This window comes from Miniopterus natalensis, chromosome 1 (assembly GCF_054644295.1).
Source record: "Miniopterus natalensis isolate mMinNat1 chromosome 1, mMinNat1.hap1, whole genome shotgun sequence".
Taxonomy (NCBI): domain Eukaryota; kingdom Metazoa; phylum Chordata; class Mammalia; order Chiroptera; family Miniopteridae; genus Miniopterus; species Miniopterus natalensis.
Window position 1 is genome coordinate 49,735,375 of NC_142081.1, and position 17,602 is coordinate 49,752,976.

General features: G+C 38.6%; 1 protein-coding gene across 1 annotated transcript in view; it reads right to left on the reverse strand.

Annotated features, from left to right (window-relative positions):
- Nucleotides 1-17,602, reverse strand: part of UNC13C (unc-13 homolog C) — a 460,865-nt gene that overhangs the window by 430,771 nt on the left and 12,492 nt on the right. Inside the window, exon 2 of the mRNA XM_087821385.1 lies at nt 1,489-4,722. Within this exon, the coding sequence (XP_087677511.1) occupies nt 1,489-4,465 (2,977 nt within the window). The 5' untranslated portion in view covers nt 4,466-4,722. The remainder of the gene's footprint in view (nt 1-1,488; nt 4,723-17,602) is intronic.

Genomic DNA, 17,602 nt, shown 5'->3' on the forward strand with positions numbered 1-17,602 from the left:
GTCTGTACCCCAAGAAACTATCAATTAACTTTTAGTAATAAGATACCTATTAAAAGTCAATCTGAAATATAATAGACATTACTCTAATATGAACTTTTACATAAAAATTTGACTACTTTGCATTTTAAAATCAATTTTAAATATAGTTGTGAATTCTACCCTCAAAAAATAAAATAAAATCTCAGCCTATGCACCCAATATATCCTTCACTCATATTGTTCTTTAAATAAATTACATAGAATATGCAGTTTTATATAGACAGATTTTTAGAACAGAACTCTAACTGTTATCTCAATTGTCTTAGCACCTACATCAGTTTAATAATAAAGGTATCTGATTATTCAATAACCCACCCCTATCGATCAGAAAGTGGCCAGTTTTGAGGAGTGTCCAATCACAACTTTGGTCAAGACAAGGAAACAATAATCAGTTACTAGCTGCAGAAATTATTATATTATTTCATAATAGCAAGTAACACTTGGTTACATAAATATATTTACCTTTATGGAATATTACATAGAGTAAATATTTTAATTAAAGATGACTGTCGTAATCAAGGAAAACATTAACAATATATAATTAAAATTGAGATTATATCAAACTATCCCAAAGATATAAAATTATAAGCATGCAAATAAAATAAATGATAAGGGATTAAGGTAAGTGCAGATGAACTTTGGTTGACAAATGAAAAGTCAACATATTTTTTTATTTATACGCAGCTATTTTTCAAAAGAGCATGATCTGAAATTGTTCCCCCCCAAAAATCAGGTAAAATTTTAGGTAAGGTGCTCCTTTCATTTCCATAATGGGCAAGAGACTTCTACTCTACCCTTTAGGGGGAAACTTCTCAACTCTTCCACCTTCCTGAGTAGTGGAGTGAATTGGACTCCTCAGGCATGGCCTAGGGTTTGCGCTCTACTGCACTCCCCCAGCTGCATCAGTCGATAGTTAGGGAGGCTATGGTCCTCCATGGGACTGGTTAAGGTTGGCTGTGCAGAGCCAGCTCTTCTTACTGGCAGGGCCCAAAGTATAGATTTCATGGGACTAGGAATGGTAAATCTGAGAGTTCCTCTTTCCTAATTCTTTAAGATGTTCTATATCTTTCTCCCCAACACTGTAAACCTAATAGCACCAAGGAATAGATCCCAGGCTGCTCTTTGATTTCAATCATCCTTTCCTTGATAACTGATGCCACAAAGCTGGTTAATATGAAATGGCGTTTATGTATAATCCTGGCAGAGAAATTTTGATCCACAGAGTGTAGGTTCATTATGACCTTTTTAAAAACACGTTGATTTTAAATCCACCAATCCCAATTTGTCGGGAGAGCTGTCTGAGTAAAATAAAATCCTTCTCAGAATAAACATGCAAATTCCTTATGAATAAATTATCTCTCCCACAAATAAACCCAGAACATGCTCTAAAGAAGCACCACCCAATGTTAAAACACAATTAGCTCATAATGTATCATTTAAACATGAGTACCTCCAGCCAGGATCTTCTCTTCCAATTCTGCCATTTGCTTCTTATAGGCTTTTAAAGCTGCTTCTTTGAAAGAGGGACGGATTCTCTTTGGCTTTGTGATTTCCACAGGCTGTTCAGGGATGTTTTGGTTTTCATCTTCTTTTATTTCCATTTCAGGTAATGTTTCATCTAAGGGTTCCAATCCTCCTTCACTAACCACATCATCTGCCTGCACATCATAACCCTCATCTTGTGGGGTTTCATAAGGTGTTTCATAAGAAGGGTGATCATACTCCTGCATTGTCTCATCTGTTTCAGTAATACTAGTCCTGTTCTCTAACTTAGCAAGAACTTGTTCCATCACTTCAACATAATCAGTTTCATTATCTGCCACTGGTTCACTATAGTCGTCCTCATCTTCTGCCTTATAGTAATAAGGCTCTGTGTAAACATCAGAGTCCAGGGTGGTACTTGACTCATTTGCAGTTGATTGGGATAATGTCCGAAATCTCCCCATTAAGGAGGAGCCACTGTCCTCATATCCACTGAGACTCTGTGTGCTTTTGTTCCATACCACTTCCAAGGCTGATTTAGCCCGCTGTAGCGTAGATCCAAATTTTGGGAAGCTGAAAGACTTATCAGAAAGGTCGATGCTTAATCGACTATGCCAAGATTTGGGTGGGGCATCCTCCGAATCATCACTTTGCAACTCACTTTGACTTTGATACATGATGGACAACTGGTTTTGATTCTGGTACAACTCGTTAGAATTAGCTTCCTGATAAGAACCATATTGGCCAACCCATTGGCCTTGTGGTTCATTATCTAATCCAGGGCATGGAGATGAGTTGTCATCTTGGGTTAAATCACAGCTCTCAGAGTCATCCTGAATGTCACTGTGGCACTTACCCAAGTCTTCTTGGTCTTTATTGTAAACATCTAGCTGTTGATCAGATAGACTGTTTGTGTCATAGTCAAAAGCTTCCTGAGTGGATGAATCCAAACCTAAATCAGCTCCTTGATCTACTTGATTCCATTCCTTCCATGAAGAAAGATCATCATGTAAAGAGAGCTGAGAATCACTGTAATGACTTTGGTCTCCAGATGCACATACCATGCTATTACTCATTCCACTATCCACAGTTTCTGTGTTCCCTTGGACACCTTGAACAGCCCCGTCCAAAAGTAAACCCTGAGGACTGTCATACAAGGTAGGCGGGCCCTCCTGCTTCCTTTGCCAAAGTTCTCGGTCTGAAGATGACAGGAGGGAGCTTCCATTAGTTCTAGTGAAAAACTGATTTTCTGAAAAATCCTCTGAGTAAGATTGACACAGTTTGGAAAAATCTGATTCGGAACGACTAAGTTTTGCAGTAAAAAAATCACTCTGTGAATGCCAGAGGGGTGTTGCATCTCCATAATGGGCTGTGGTTTGTTTCTCCAAGGTACCTGATTCCGGCAATTGTGAGGAAATTTTATCATAATCTGATTTATTTGAAATTCTGCTGCTACTAGCAGTTTTATTTTTGGCTCTAGCATTGTGTGATTTTGAACCTGACTTGGAAATACTTCCCTTTGTTGGAAACTCTGACTTGGAAAGCACAGCATAACTGTTTCTATTGAGGTCAGACTCCAGCTCTCCATCACTGTCATCTGGTAACTGCCAATTATTCTTCTTGATTTGAGGCTCTGGAGTAGACAGCTTTATATCCATGCTCTCATATGTCTGGGAGGATGGTATCCCTTTCTCTTTTCTTTCTCTGATGTCATGAGTAAGAATATCTGTTGAGATTCCGATACCTGTTCCTTTGAGTTTATATGATTTTTTTAAGACGGAATCTCTTTGCTTAGGGGTCTCAAAGTACACCAGTATGGGTCGAGGCTTTGCATTTGGGCAGTCCCTTTGGTGCCCTATTCTCTGAGCAAATTCAATTTTAATAGCATTTGGTGCATCTGAAAACCCCATTTTATCTATTAGAATCTGGTACACCACAATTTCGACGTACTCAAATCTTTCTTCAGGCACATTTAAGAATCTCAGGCTTGCCTTGCTGCCCATATGGCCTAAGTGCTTAATGTAATCATGGATGTCTCTGGTTTCCCTCCGAGACTGGACAAACCCTGTACGCAGCTGTTCGATTTCACTCTGTACAACCTCCACACTGCTGGAGATCTCATCGATGGAATGCTTGAGAGCATTGACGTGCCCTCGGAGCTCAGAAAGTTCTGTCTCGATCTGACTTATCCCCTGAAGTTCCTTGAAGATCATTTCCATAACATCATGCGTTTGGCTAATGCAGCCAGAGGAACTGAATCCTGGCTCCAAGGTGCCCGTCTTTGGGTTTCGGGCAGTTCTGTCCAAAGATTTGCTTCTTATGCCCCAGGTTTTCTTCATCGTGCTCAACTCTGAATCTGAGGAGACACAGTCTTGACTCTTTTTCCATTTCCTCAGTTTACGTAAAGCTCCCAGTTTTAAGCCGTGCAGAGTGCGTTCCCCGTCGGAGCTGCCCTCCGATGGAGCCAGGCTGCTGGAACTCTTTCTGTTGCGTTTGACGGGCATGGTGAGCGTCGGCTGGGCCTGGTTCTCCGCACTGCTCCTTAGTTCACTGAGCGACTCTGAGTAGGAACTCTCAATGGAAGAGAGCTCCTGGAGCAGGTCCTCATTATCACTGCTGGTTACGTTAATATTTTTTCGTAGGCCATTGGCAATAGCCGCTCGGTAACTGAACGTTGGTGAGAGGGAAAACTCTCTGTTAGCTTCGTCTTCTTCAGTGGATAAGTTGTGAGTAGATGAACACTTTGTGATCTTCTTGACAGTGCTTTTGAAGGTATTAGAAAGTTTGGGGGGTTTGGTCTGGCCAGCAGTAGGAAAGTCGTGATCCTTTTTCTGCTGACTGTTCTCTTTTTTTTTGGTGGTGTTTCCCAATTTCTTTGTAAACATTCCTTTGCAAAGCTTATGTATGTAAGGTAAAATCAGGCTCTTGAAAAGATTAGCCACCATGGAGAGCAATTAGTGCAAGCTTCTCTGCTCCGAAAACGTAAACAAGGTATCGGGATGGAAATCTGTAAATCCAAGGCAAGCATTACTGTTCAGATGTCCTCTGAATCATTGAAAGTAGCGGGAAGGGCAGCCGTGGCTCTGCCACAATGTCAGTGTCCTGTGAAAACTGGAAGCAAAGCTCCATTTATGAAAGGCATTCTCTCTTGGAGGAGGGGTTCCATGAGTTGCTCTCATTTCCACATGATTTCATGCAGTGTCTAAAAGAAAGCAATGTTAAAATGGATATCAGAATTTAATTCTAGACTTATCCCATGTCTAACATTTTCCAAAAGTATTCAAAGATATACAATGTGTGAAAAATTGCATAGGGGCAGGAGAATATATGAATTTCAACATACAGTTACCTTTAAAACAACTATAAAGCAAATCAGTACCAATAACTATGTTTAAATTATATTTTTTTCTGAATTATCTATGGGTGGACACAATTGAAATGGTAATAAAAGATAATAATGATTACTTAGAAAAGGTTGTGTAAAATGACAGATTTTAAAACCTCTATTAACTGCATGATATTATCATTCCCCCATTATTCTATTTCCTAAATTGCATTTACTTAAAAATACATAAGCATTTAAATTTAAATGTATTTCCCCCTCCCCCAGACATTTAAAGTTTATCAAACTAACATTATCCATGTATGTAAGACCTTTTCTTATTCAAGTAATCTTCCACTTTTCTAGGTATTCAATGATTGGGAATTTCTTAAATAATGATTAAAGTAATCCAAGTAAGACATATTTCATATGACAAAGTAAATATCAAGAGAAAATACATCTTTTATAGCCGCCAAATTTGTCGATGGAATGGGTTGAAAAAGAAATAAAAGGTTATATCAAATTAGGTACTGTAAAAACAATAAATCCAATTAGGAAAATATATTTGAAAAAATGCAGATAATACATCCAAGTTTTGAGAGGATGTGACTCGAGAGAGCAGAGCCACCATCCTAATCAACCAGTGCAGCCCTGTGGCAGATGGCAGGAAACTCACCCCCAGGGTTAGCACCATGAATAGACTTGGGTATCAGACCACAGGAAGAGTCTGTGCCACAAATAAAATGTTCCTACAGAGAGTCAAGAATTGGTTGACCATAATTCATCTTATGATAGAAGATGAAGAAGAGAGAAAAGAATAGGAGGAGGAAGTTTATATTAATTTTGCTGGTTCACCAGCAGGGTGCAAATTGTATGTGATTTTATTCGAATAAAATCTTGTTAAATTTAACTTTCTATTTTATTGTTGAAATATATCACAAAATAATGGTAATAGCCAAAAGCCTTTGCTGACATTGGACCGCATATATTTGGGTAGCTAAATAATCTATTTCCTTCTTTAAAGATACGTCATGAACTGCATATTGTTTTAGGAGCCGACTGACTCTTGACCAGCTCCCTTCACTTGGAAATCTGCCATCTCACTTCACTCAGGCTCTGCAGGGACTCGGGGACACATGCTCTGGCCAGGAGCCAGGCTTCAGGAGAGACAAGGCGATGTCGATGAGAAAGGGAAGCAAAGAGACAGAGGAGAGAAAGAGGCTGATGCTAAAGAAGTCCCCATCTTCTGGGTTTCATAGGTTGTCAGAGGCCAGTTCCTCCTGTCTGAAACAATTTGCTGTTCATTCACAATTACAAGCTTGGGCTTGTTTCTACTGATAAAAATGTCTAGGAACTGACTCCTGAATTAGGGTTAAAATAATATTTATTGTACCCCTATATGACCTCTCCTTGTGGAGAAAAGACTTAGGAAAGCTAAGTAGCAGTCGGGTAAATAAATTACTTTAAAACCAAACTTTGGTAGAAGAAACTGTTCTATTTACTAATCACTCAATCCAAGATCCTAGTCTCCCAAACCTAAAAACAAATTCCTACCTTTTGTTTAAATGAAAGCAGCAATTTTGTCAATGCTTCTGATAATTTCGTGAAATTATGTCTAGACTTTCTGACTTAAATTACTAGTTCAGAACTATTGTTTTATGAAATAATTGTTGAAAAAAACTTTGAGCCGGAAAATTCAACCTGAATTGAAATCCTGCCTCAAAAAACACGAACCCAAGGGGATGCATCCACTGGTGCACATACTGATTCTCTGGCTCTGTATTCCAATCACATACACTGACTTGATATTCACTAAGGGCTCCATGCTCTTTCACACCTCAGTAGCTTTTCTGTTCTCTCTACCTAGAATATCATTCATGCCAGCCCTCCCTGTCTGTAAAAATTGTGTTTTAACTCCAGAATCATTTGTCCTGTGAAGACTTAACCAACCACCCAAACAGAGCTTTTCTCTCTTTGCTACACTCGCCCACAACCTAGTTCACAGGCAGTTAGAATTCTGTAGTATAACCTCATTTCTGTCTCCATCTACTAAACTATGTCTTCTTTAAGGGTAAAAACTATGACTTGTCCAATTTTAAGCATCTTGAACCCAGCACACATAATAAGCACTCAAGAAATGTTTACTGAAGAATTGGCCCAAAGGGTACAAAGTTTCAGTTATGCAAGATGCATAAATCCTAGAGTTCTACTGTACAGCACAGAGCCTATAGTTAATAATAAGACTGTGTCGTATACTTAAAGTTTTTGCTAAGAGGGCAGATTTATATTAAGTGTTCATATCACAAAATAATAATAAAGGAAGAAGGAAAGACAGGAGGAAACTTTTGGAGATAATGTATGTTTAATGGCATAGACTACAGTGATGGTTTCACAGATGTATACTGATCTCCAAACTCATTTTAAAAAGTTAAAAGAATTGGCCCATAGTAACTTACTAAATATCTTCACCTGGTTGCCTAGAATTAAACTCCACCCAAAACTTAGTCATTTTCCTTAATTATTAATCTCAATTAATATCATAATAATTATCCACTTACCCAAGACTTTTACCCAGGACCCATTCCTGAGTATATTCTAGATTGACTTTATTCTAGATTCACACGATCCATCCCATATTCACATCCAATGTATGTTACCTCATCCTACTAGTAATAACTTAGTTCTGAACTCCACAGCTTCTCATCTGGACTATTACAATTGCATCTTACATGGTCTTCCTATCTCTAATATGGCCTTTCACTCAAATCCTCCTCTCTAAAATTAATATATTTATTTTCTTCTTTTTTATTGAATTTATTGGGGTGACATTTGTTAGTAAAATTATATAGCCCTGGCCAAATAGCTTAGTTGGTTAGAACATCAACCCAATATGCAGCCAAGGTTGCATCAAAGCAACCAATAAATGCATAAATACATGGAGCAACAAATCAATCTCCCTCTCTCTCTTGCTCTGTCTCTTTAAAAATCAATAAATTTAAAATATATATATTTTAAAAATAAAAGTAAATAAAATTATATAGATTTCAGGTATAAAAAAATTAATATATTCTTAAAAGATATAATTCTTCCTACTTAAAACACTGCCTGCCTTAGCACTCCCAGGAGCACATCTGCCCCAGCCACACTGAGGTAGTAACAGTTCCCTATTACCATATTGTTGCCCCACAAATGTGCCTTTTTTCATGCTGTTCCTTCTGCCTCCTTTCCTTTCATGCATATCTCTAGAATATCTACATATATCTTAGGTGAGATTTAAGGCTTTGGGAAAGAAATATTTGAGAGAGATTAAAATACTAGACTACTTTGTTCTAGGAAATCTTAGTAGTAATATTTACTACTTACTATGTGTCAAGCAATGTGTATATAATTTTCTAAAATTTGCCTCATTTCATTTCACTCCAATAATTGTGTGAAATGAGTATTATTATTTTTCAGGTGAAGAAGCTAAGGTTTTGAGTTTTTAGGAAACTTGATTTAGATCATGCAGTTAACAAACAAGAAACACAGCCTTGATTCCAAGCCCCAGATTTTGACTTCAAGTGTATAAACCCTGAAACTAATATTAGGGTTGAATGGGGAATAAAATACTTTTTGCAGGTTTTTAGGAAGTTCATTTTGTTAGAGAGCAACTTAATATGACTATGAACCTAGGAACTTTGTGGGCTAAAAGAGATGATGAACCTTTAAACAGTCAGCAATTTATTGTTAAACCATCGCCAGAATTAAAGCATTTTCAAATCAATAAACAATTTTATGTTTCTTATCAAATGCAGGAAAGTAGGTAAACTAGGAATTTAGGTGTTAATTTACAAGAGACATGACTGATACAGTCCTGCTAGGTCACCTCCCCTAGTCCCGCCCTCTCTACTTTAGCATGATGCTTACCTTACAGGCTATGATTCTGATCTAGATTCCCACCTTTGACTTAGGAACCCCAAGCATATCTACCAAGTTTCTGACATTTTATTTACTATTATGTAGCTGCTTAATCCCTATCCCAGGCCCAGAGGGTAACCTCACTCTTAATTTATTGCATGGAGCTTGTGTTGAGAATCCTAGACTCTGCTAGGATGATAATTAATCCCCCATCCCCAGAGCAGAGCAAGAAAGTCTCTACTTCTCACTACAGCGGCACGTCAGCAGTAAATACCCTATACTAAATAATTAATGGTTTAAAATTTTTCCAAAAATAAGTCAAAGAAATACATCAACATGGTTCTCCAAATATCTGTTCAACAGCAAATTCCTAGTGACTTTTTAAAGCAGCTGACAGAAATTTCCCATCAGGTGGAAAGGAAGAGCTGTCCCAGCAGAGAGGAAGCAAACCTAGCAAAGTGCAGGGGTGGCTCCTCGGAGCAAGACCACCCTTGGGGAAAGCACTGGCCAGCACATTGACCATGTGACTTTATAAGCAGGATCCTTAATGAACAACAAAGGAGAAAACCAGGGTAGCTGGAGATAGAACCAATAGCTAGTGAGGAGTCATCAGAACTGACAAGATGGAGTGGCAGAGAAGCTGAAACAAGGCAGGGGATGGGGAGGTAAATTGACATTAAAGATCGAGTTTTAAAAGGCATCTTCTAGAATTTTGAATTGGGTAAATGCAGGTTTATACCTGTGTTATATCTGTTTTTTCATATGAAGGAGTAAAAGGACTGTGTATATGATGTAACCTATGGTCACAGGGATGACTGTGACAATGAAAATTGCTAGAACACAATAACATGTGAAAGGATGTTCTTGTGAACTGTTCATTTTCTGCCAGATGTTTAGGCAAAAACAGTATAACAATACATATTAATTTTTCCAACAAAAATGAGCAAACCAGAAAGTGATTAAGAGCTAAGCTAATAAATGATTTTTAAAATGACTCATTCCCCCAAGAATGAAAACCGCATGATGTATGTATGCCTTCTTTACTCAGGCTAATCACATATTTTGTGAATTTCTTCATTCAACTACAGTCCATCAATATTTCTTACTCGCTTCCATTGCTGCTCTTTGGTTTAGAAGTAAACAGTGACATCTAGTACTGATATTTCTACAAGCACTTTGGAATCTACCAAGTATTTTGTATGTATAAAGTCATATGATCTTCATGGTAACCTTGCAAGCGCATCGTCTCCAGCTATGGTTATGGACAGTGAGTCTCACAGATGCTAAAGTAGTTGCCTGGGTCTCCTGACTCCATGATTTGGTTCCCTTACTATAATAATTTACAGTCTCCTTACAGTAGACCTTTAATATTGCAATAACTTACTGGTCTCCTAAAGTAATATTTTCCACCATTCCAAACCATCCTAAGAATTGGTTTAACTAGCACCAAGCCACACAGCTGGGAAATGATGCAGCGAGAACTGTAACCCAATCTAACTGGCTTCAGAGTCCATTACACTAAATAAATCGATAACAAGAAATTATGAATATTGCTGACAAATTGGTACATTGATTAGATGTCCACCCGTCTAATTAATGAAATCTAAAGAGTTCTGCACCTTCAATATCTCAATAAAAACGTGTTCACAAAGTATTCTTCATAGATGATTAGGTGCTGCTAGCTCATTTTGCTCAGTTTTATTGTTTCTACCTGTCCAAAAATTAACTCTAATCCTTAAAAGCAACACAAGGGGTAATTGCTGACAACTTAGACTAACTTCTAACTGACCAATAGCACATGAAATGTGTTTTACAGCATTCATGTAATTATTAGGAAAATGCAAATTAAGAAACAAAATGAGATGCCATTTCATACAGACAAGAATAGCTAAAATGTGAAAATACTGGCTAAACCAAATGCTGGAGAGGTTGTGGAACAACTAGAATTTTATACATTACAGAGGACAATATAAAGGAATATAATCAATTTAGAAACTTTTTTACAGTTTCTTATAAAGTTAAACCTACACTTACACTGTGACCCAGCAATTGTATTCCTAAGTATTTACCAAAAAAAAATCAAGGCATATTTTCTTAAACAAACTTGTATAAGAATTTCTATGGATGCTTTATTAATAATATCCCAAAAGGGGGGAAATATCCATCAGGAAAAGAATGGCTATACAAAATACAGTATAGTAAAAATATATATATATTAATCAGCATAAAAAAGAATGAACCACTATTACACATGAATCTCAAAAACATTATGTAGAGCAAAAAAAGTCAGACACAAAAGAATAAATATCCCATGATTCCGTTTATGTTAAATTCAAATCAAGACTAACCTACGATAACTCATAAATCTGAAAAGTTGTTCTGTAGTAAAAGTGAGAATTTAAAATTGTAATAAATTTTGTGCAGTGTGGCAACAGACCAAAATGTAGATGCTCACATCATTAGTACCCTCCCTCCGCTCCCCTTTTGAGTATTAGATCCAGTGCAGTTCTCCTCGCACAATGGAACTGCTCTCGATTCTAACTCTTGGGTGAGAGTCAATGACTCACGCTTCAAAGCTGGCAAGCAAAATGGGTGTGACACAACTAAAATTAAAATTAATGTCCCACTAAACAGAGTACACGTTCATCCTTTTTCTGTATCACAGGGAGCTTTTAAAGAAATTCCATAAAGAAATTACTTTAAAATGCCTACTAGCAAGACATATTTTAACTTTTTCAGCAAAGATAGAGCCCATTCTATATAATGATAGGTAATATATGTCCCCTGTAAAAAATTCAAATATCAACATTAGTTCTTTTTAAAAATCTTGTAATTTTTATTATGGTATACTAAATTATACATGTAGAGTCTCTTCAACTTAAAACTAAAGATGCTTAGCATCGGCCAGCTCCAACCTCAGAGAGCATCTGGGAATAAATAATTATAACAAATGCAGTTGGTAACTTGATCTGTAGCAAGTCTAGGTGCTGTTGTAACTGAAATAAAATAGGAAGAAATTAAGGCTATACAAAAATTCTTAAATCTCTAATAACCACAGAGGTAACAATTCCAAAGCCCCTTCTCACAAAAGAAGGTGAGCCCTTCCCCTCTTCAAAAAAACCCACACTCATTAAGGCTCGGGCTCTGGCTATACCTGTGCTTGTCTGCCCTGCTGGCGTTCAGTCACCAACTCAGCCCAGATCCTTTCCTTAGGCATTGATCACAGCTAGAAAATAAGACCCAGATGAGTGCTGCAGGAAATTAGAGAGGCTTTTTTTGACAGTATCTGCTAATTTTTAAAAACATTTTAAAAATAATTTTAAAAAGGTAATCAGTGAACAAACCCTCTAAATATACTTCTGTGTCTTAGAAGGAAGAGGGACATAAAAGGGGTATCCCGGAGAGCATACACATTCTGTATACCCTTAATTAAGACCAATGTAATTTCAACCATAATATTTACACTTCCATCCAAGTCTACCTTCAGAATCAATGAGAAGATATTGTGTGGCATAACTGTGGTGTGCCACACAGATACATACCCCCTTCGGGACTAAGTCACTCATCTCTCCAACTGCTAGAGTGTTGTATTTATCGCCAAAGACACAGTTGAGTCACCCTGAGAATGGCGCATGGCTGAAGGGTTATTGCCCTCCTCTGGGGCAATCCAAATTCAATGACTAATTGATAGGTGTTTAAATTCCTAACACTGTTGATTTAATACAGGGCCATCCAAGCATCAGAGTTTCCTATGAGAGTGGCTGAGGTTTCTGTTGCAAATGCATTGCCTTTCAGCTTCCCCTTCTACGCAATCCAAGACAAGTTCTATGCATATATCTCTGTTTCACAGTCTGATTCCCAGGGAAAATCACTTAAGGAAGTTGGTATCAAGGGAGCACTGAGGAATGACTCTAAATTGAGATATTTTATCTGGACCCTCTTTGTTGGGCTAGCAATGAGAACCTAATCACTGCTGCTACGTGGGATACTGATAGCCTGTGGTGTACTGCAGCAGTCCAGCTGTTAAAATATTCACTAGTGGTGGACTGGGGTAGGACAACAGTGGGAGGGAATGAATTCATGCCTAAAATGTCTCATGTTATTTGCTAGGTTGAGGAGAGGAAGCGAGTAGCACTTAGGAATAGAATAGCTGTTGCTGGGGTCTCTTGATTGAGTGAACAAAAACAATGAGAGGCTAAGAGCGATCAATCACCAATTTATGGCTAAGTGTAAAGACAATGGAGATCCATGTCATCAGATAAATAAATTCTCACATGTTGCAGCAAATGCAGAAAAAGCTGAGCACCAGACCCAAGAGCTAATTATATGAGTGGCAGAGCTCCAGAAAAGATTCTTCAATTTAGGTGGGTTGGTTATGCCAAGGTCAGGTCTTAATAGGGAGAAAATGGGACTATGAATCATGCGATGAGGACATGTGGGTTAATTCACTTAGAACTCCTCAGATTCCTTGAATCTTCTAGACAGCAAAAGTAACCTGCTTCTCCCTGTTAGTGGCTCGTGCTCCACCCTCAACTGAAGACAAAACTGAAGTATCTGACTTGCAAGAAAATCTGTGCATCCTCCATCAAGATCTACCACAAACATCCCCATGGACCTCCAGGACGGTAACCAGGGCAAAGTCACAACATAATCCAGCTGAGTAAATGTATGGTCTGTTAAGGGAGGAAAGAGGCTGTATGTTGAAGAAACTAAAGGACCCCATCAACATATATGCACCAACAGGAACTGAGAGAGTACTTATGGACTGGATTCTGTGGATGCTAGATCAATGGGGAGGTATATAAACTTAATTAGGGAAGAATTTATTGCTACAGAAGCACTCACCTATGATATTGAATTTAACACCTGACAAGGACTGTGGGAGACAGTGTTAACACACAAGCTATGCTGGTTCTTAGAAGCTTGGAAAACATGACGCCTGCACTAAGTAGAAATACTATGGCAAATAATAGAGAAAGTTATCATAACTCTCAAAGAAGTCAATGTGCTAGAGTGGACATATTACATAAAACCATAAAACTTACCTGGCAAAAATGTTCCATGGGAGGACACTCCATTTACCAATATGACAAGCAATGGTAAGTTTCTCAGTGACGCCATTGAGGATCTCAGTGGTGGCTATCCTCTATAGGCCAGGGATCTTACAGAACTAGGCTCTAATAACAATGGCAATAGGATACCAAAACAACTGAGGCTACGTAGTAGTAGCTAACTATCAGAAACAAGGTGGGTGCAATCACCATGATAAGGTGTAATGTTGAAATGGCAGCTATGAAGCAACTTAGAGAGAGCTAAGGAGATGGTTAATAGAAAGCAGTTCCTAGAGGTTAAGTAGATGCAATCTGCTCAACAGATAACATTTAATTTATCCAAGCAAAAGAAACCATGGATACATAACGAGGAGACTGAGGATAACCTCCCCAGTAAGAGGATAAATCCCTTGCCCAGTTTCTGGACCTGAGCCAATACTCAAATCCAGAGCCAGTACTGAAGGAAAGACCAGGTCTCTATGAGTTTTAGACTCCACTACATTTTTCCAAGTAAATATGGTGATGATTCCCATAGACCTTCACTTAAGGGACCTACTTGGGACCATGAATTCACCCAGTGATAATTTTGTTTCAGTCTTCACATGAATAATAGAAATGAGTGTACGTGGCAGCTGGTAAAACCTCCACACTTATTCCTTAGCCTGATAAGAGCTATTATAGTGGGTAAGGCCAAGAAAGTAAATAAAAAACATTCCCACATCTTGGGAAATGCAGAGATTAGCACTACACTTAAAAATTTAAATGATGCAGAAATGGCAGTCCATATTAAATTCATCTCACTTAGTTCACCAGATTTGCCCCTACAAGAGCCAAAGAGATCCTAGTGGATGACAGTAGACTACCACAAACTCAACAAAGTAGTCACCCCAGTTGCAGCTGGTGCACAGATGCGGTATCTTTGCCAGAGCAGATTAACATAGAGTCAGATATATGGCATATGGCCACTAAACTGGCAGATTTATTTTTTCCTGTCCTTATCAGGAAGATGGTTCAGAATCAGTTCACATTCAGATGGGGCAGACAAGAATATACAGTCTTGCCACAGACTGTGCTAATTCTCCCACCATGTACTGGGAGCCACACCATCTGAGTGTTCTGAAGAGCATCACATTGGCCCACCACATTGATGATATCCTGTTAACTGAATCCAGTGAGCTTTTGGCAAGAAGGTGAACAGGAAGGTCTTGATAAGACACATGAGGTCTAGGAAAAGATTAACTCTGTGATGATTCAGAGGCCCCTATCAGAGTTTTGGGGTTAAGTACTTTAGAGGAACTTGATTTTCCCTCTGAAGTAAAAACTAAATTATTGCCTCTCACATCCAAAGTGTGGTTGCCTCTTCAGGTTTTGGAAGTCTTGTAATCCATACATGAGAATGCTGTTCTGACCCCTATGCTGGTGGTACAAAAGGCTGACATAGCTCACATCCTGTGGACAGAGATATCTGTGGTGAGAAAGTCACCTCGTGGAATTTATGGTGAGCTGCAATAGGAGAATCAAATGTTGATTCCTGTATTCTGGAGAAAGTTTATGACATCTGAAGTGGAGACCTGGTATCTATTAAAAAAAAAGAAATTTCTCAGTCTGCAATTGGGTTCAAATATATACAGAAAACTTGAGCATGTGGCAGCCACTCCCCATGCTGTCAGAACTACCTATCATGAGCTGAGTTCTGTCCAACTCATCAAATAGTGACATTAGGTAAACCCAATAGCAATCCACTGTGAAATGGAAATGATATATCTGGGACAATTAGGCATGAACAGGGTCACAGGGCACAAGTAAGCTGAATGAGTATGTAGCCTAGGCCTTTGTCACCCATTACTATTGCAGTAATGTAGTCGTGTCTCACCCTCAGCGTGTGTGTGTGTGAGAGAGAGGAGAGAGAGAGAGATGATACCTTTGGACAACTCAGGTTTGAACTGCATGGGTTCACTTACATGAGGATATTTTTCAATAAATACTGTACCGTTTTTGGTCCATGGTTGGGAGGTTATCAATGTGGAAGACTGAGTGCATGCATTGTGTTATGCCATTTTATATAGGGGGCTTGAGTATCTGCAGACTTTGGTATCTGGGAGGTCCTGGAACCTATCACCTGCAGATAGCAAAGAACAACTAGGTTTGGGGGAAGTCGAAGCTTATACACAGATTTTTGACTGCATGAGGGGTCAGGGTTCCTAACCCCTGTGTTTTTCGAGTCAACTGAGTATGTGAGATATATATCTATCCTCATAGGAAGATCTCCCTTATAGACAGCTAAGGGAAGAAGGAAAAAAATCTGAACTTAGTGATTTAGTACATGAACAAGTTATCTCAGTATGTGAGTGTCTCAGTATGTGAGTCCATGAAAATGGACTATGCTACACAGTTCTACTCAACATGGACTAAAACACAGCAGTGAAGGAAAATCTTCCCAATGGACAGAACTTGAGACAGGTTACTTGGGCACCCACTTTGTGTGGGAAGAGAAATGGCCTACAGTAAGAATACATGTGGACTCATGAACAGTGGTGAATTGCTTGTTTAATTTCTCAGGGGCTTGTAAAAGGAAAAATTGGAAGATAGGGGTCAAAGAGAGTCAGAGAACAGGCAAGTGGGTGGCTTTAAGGGAAAGGATTCAAAGTGTGAAATTTTTTGTGTTTGCATATTGAGGCTCACCAGAAAGTATCCACATGGAAGTAGCATTAAATAACCAAGTAAACAGAATTATCTGACCAATTATGGTTGAGATGGAGATAATGCATGGACTCACCAGCATGGGCTCATTCACCATGGCTGATCTAGGTACTACTGCTGCTGAATGTCCAACCTGCCAGCCACAGAGACCAATGCTGAGCACTTGGTACATCTTTCAAGAAGACCAATGAGCCACTTGGTAGCAATTGATTACATTGAACTGTTACTCTGGAAAGGACAGTGCTTCATTTTAAATGGACCAACACAATTCCAGATATAAATTTGCCTTCCCCACTAACATAATTTCATCTTAGACCAAGGGGACTATTTCACAGTAGTGGATGTTCACCAGTGAGTTCTTAACCTCTGGTTCCCATACCATAAAATCTTAAGATATAATTGTCATCTGGTCACTTTAGACTTATGGCAGGAGAAACCGACTCTGATTATCAGGAGAACGTAGGAATGAAATTACACTATAGGGACGGGGAGCAATATGTTTGGCACCCAAATAAGCCACTGAGAAAATTCTTCATAATCCTTTTCCTAATTTGATGGTAAATGGATAAAAATAGCAAAATGACTAAGGGCTCAGACCCCTTAGGAATGATAATCCAGGTCACCCCAGCCATGGCTAAGGAACATCTGAAATGGGAGGTCTAGCAGGGATATGTGTGGTGGTCTGGAGAGCAGCTATAATTACAAGGGGATTACTTCATGCCAATAACCTTCTTCATGTCAGCTTCCCCTAGAAAAGAGACCAACCAGCTATTCCAGATGGAGTTAACTTGACATATAAAAAAAGTGGGTTTGAGTGGTACACTGGGCAGACAAATGGATGCCAGGGTATGATACCTTCAGGACCAAGGTACTCAATCCCCTGAGTGAACCTCTGGGAATGGCCCTCATCAGAAGGCAGTCTTGGTTTCTGGATCACCACAAATATCACACTATCTGAATATGCTCTAGTTTTGATTTTCAGATTACATACTTCCAGAATTACAAAATATATTACCTTTATTTTCATAGTGTATCACAAGTAGCAGAGACAGCTACTTAATTATAGCCACCATTTAGTATTTGCTTGCTCTGTTCCAGACACTACGTTGAGT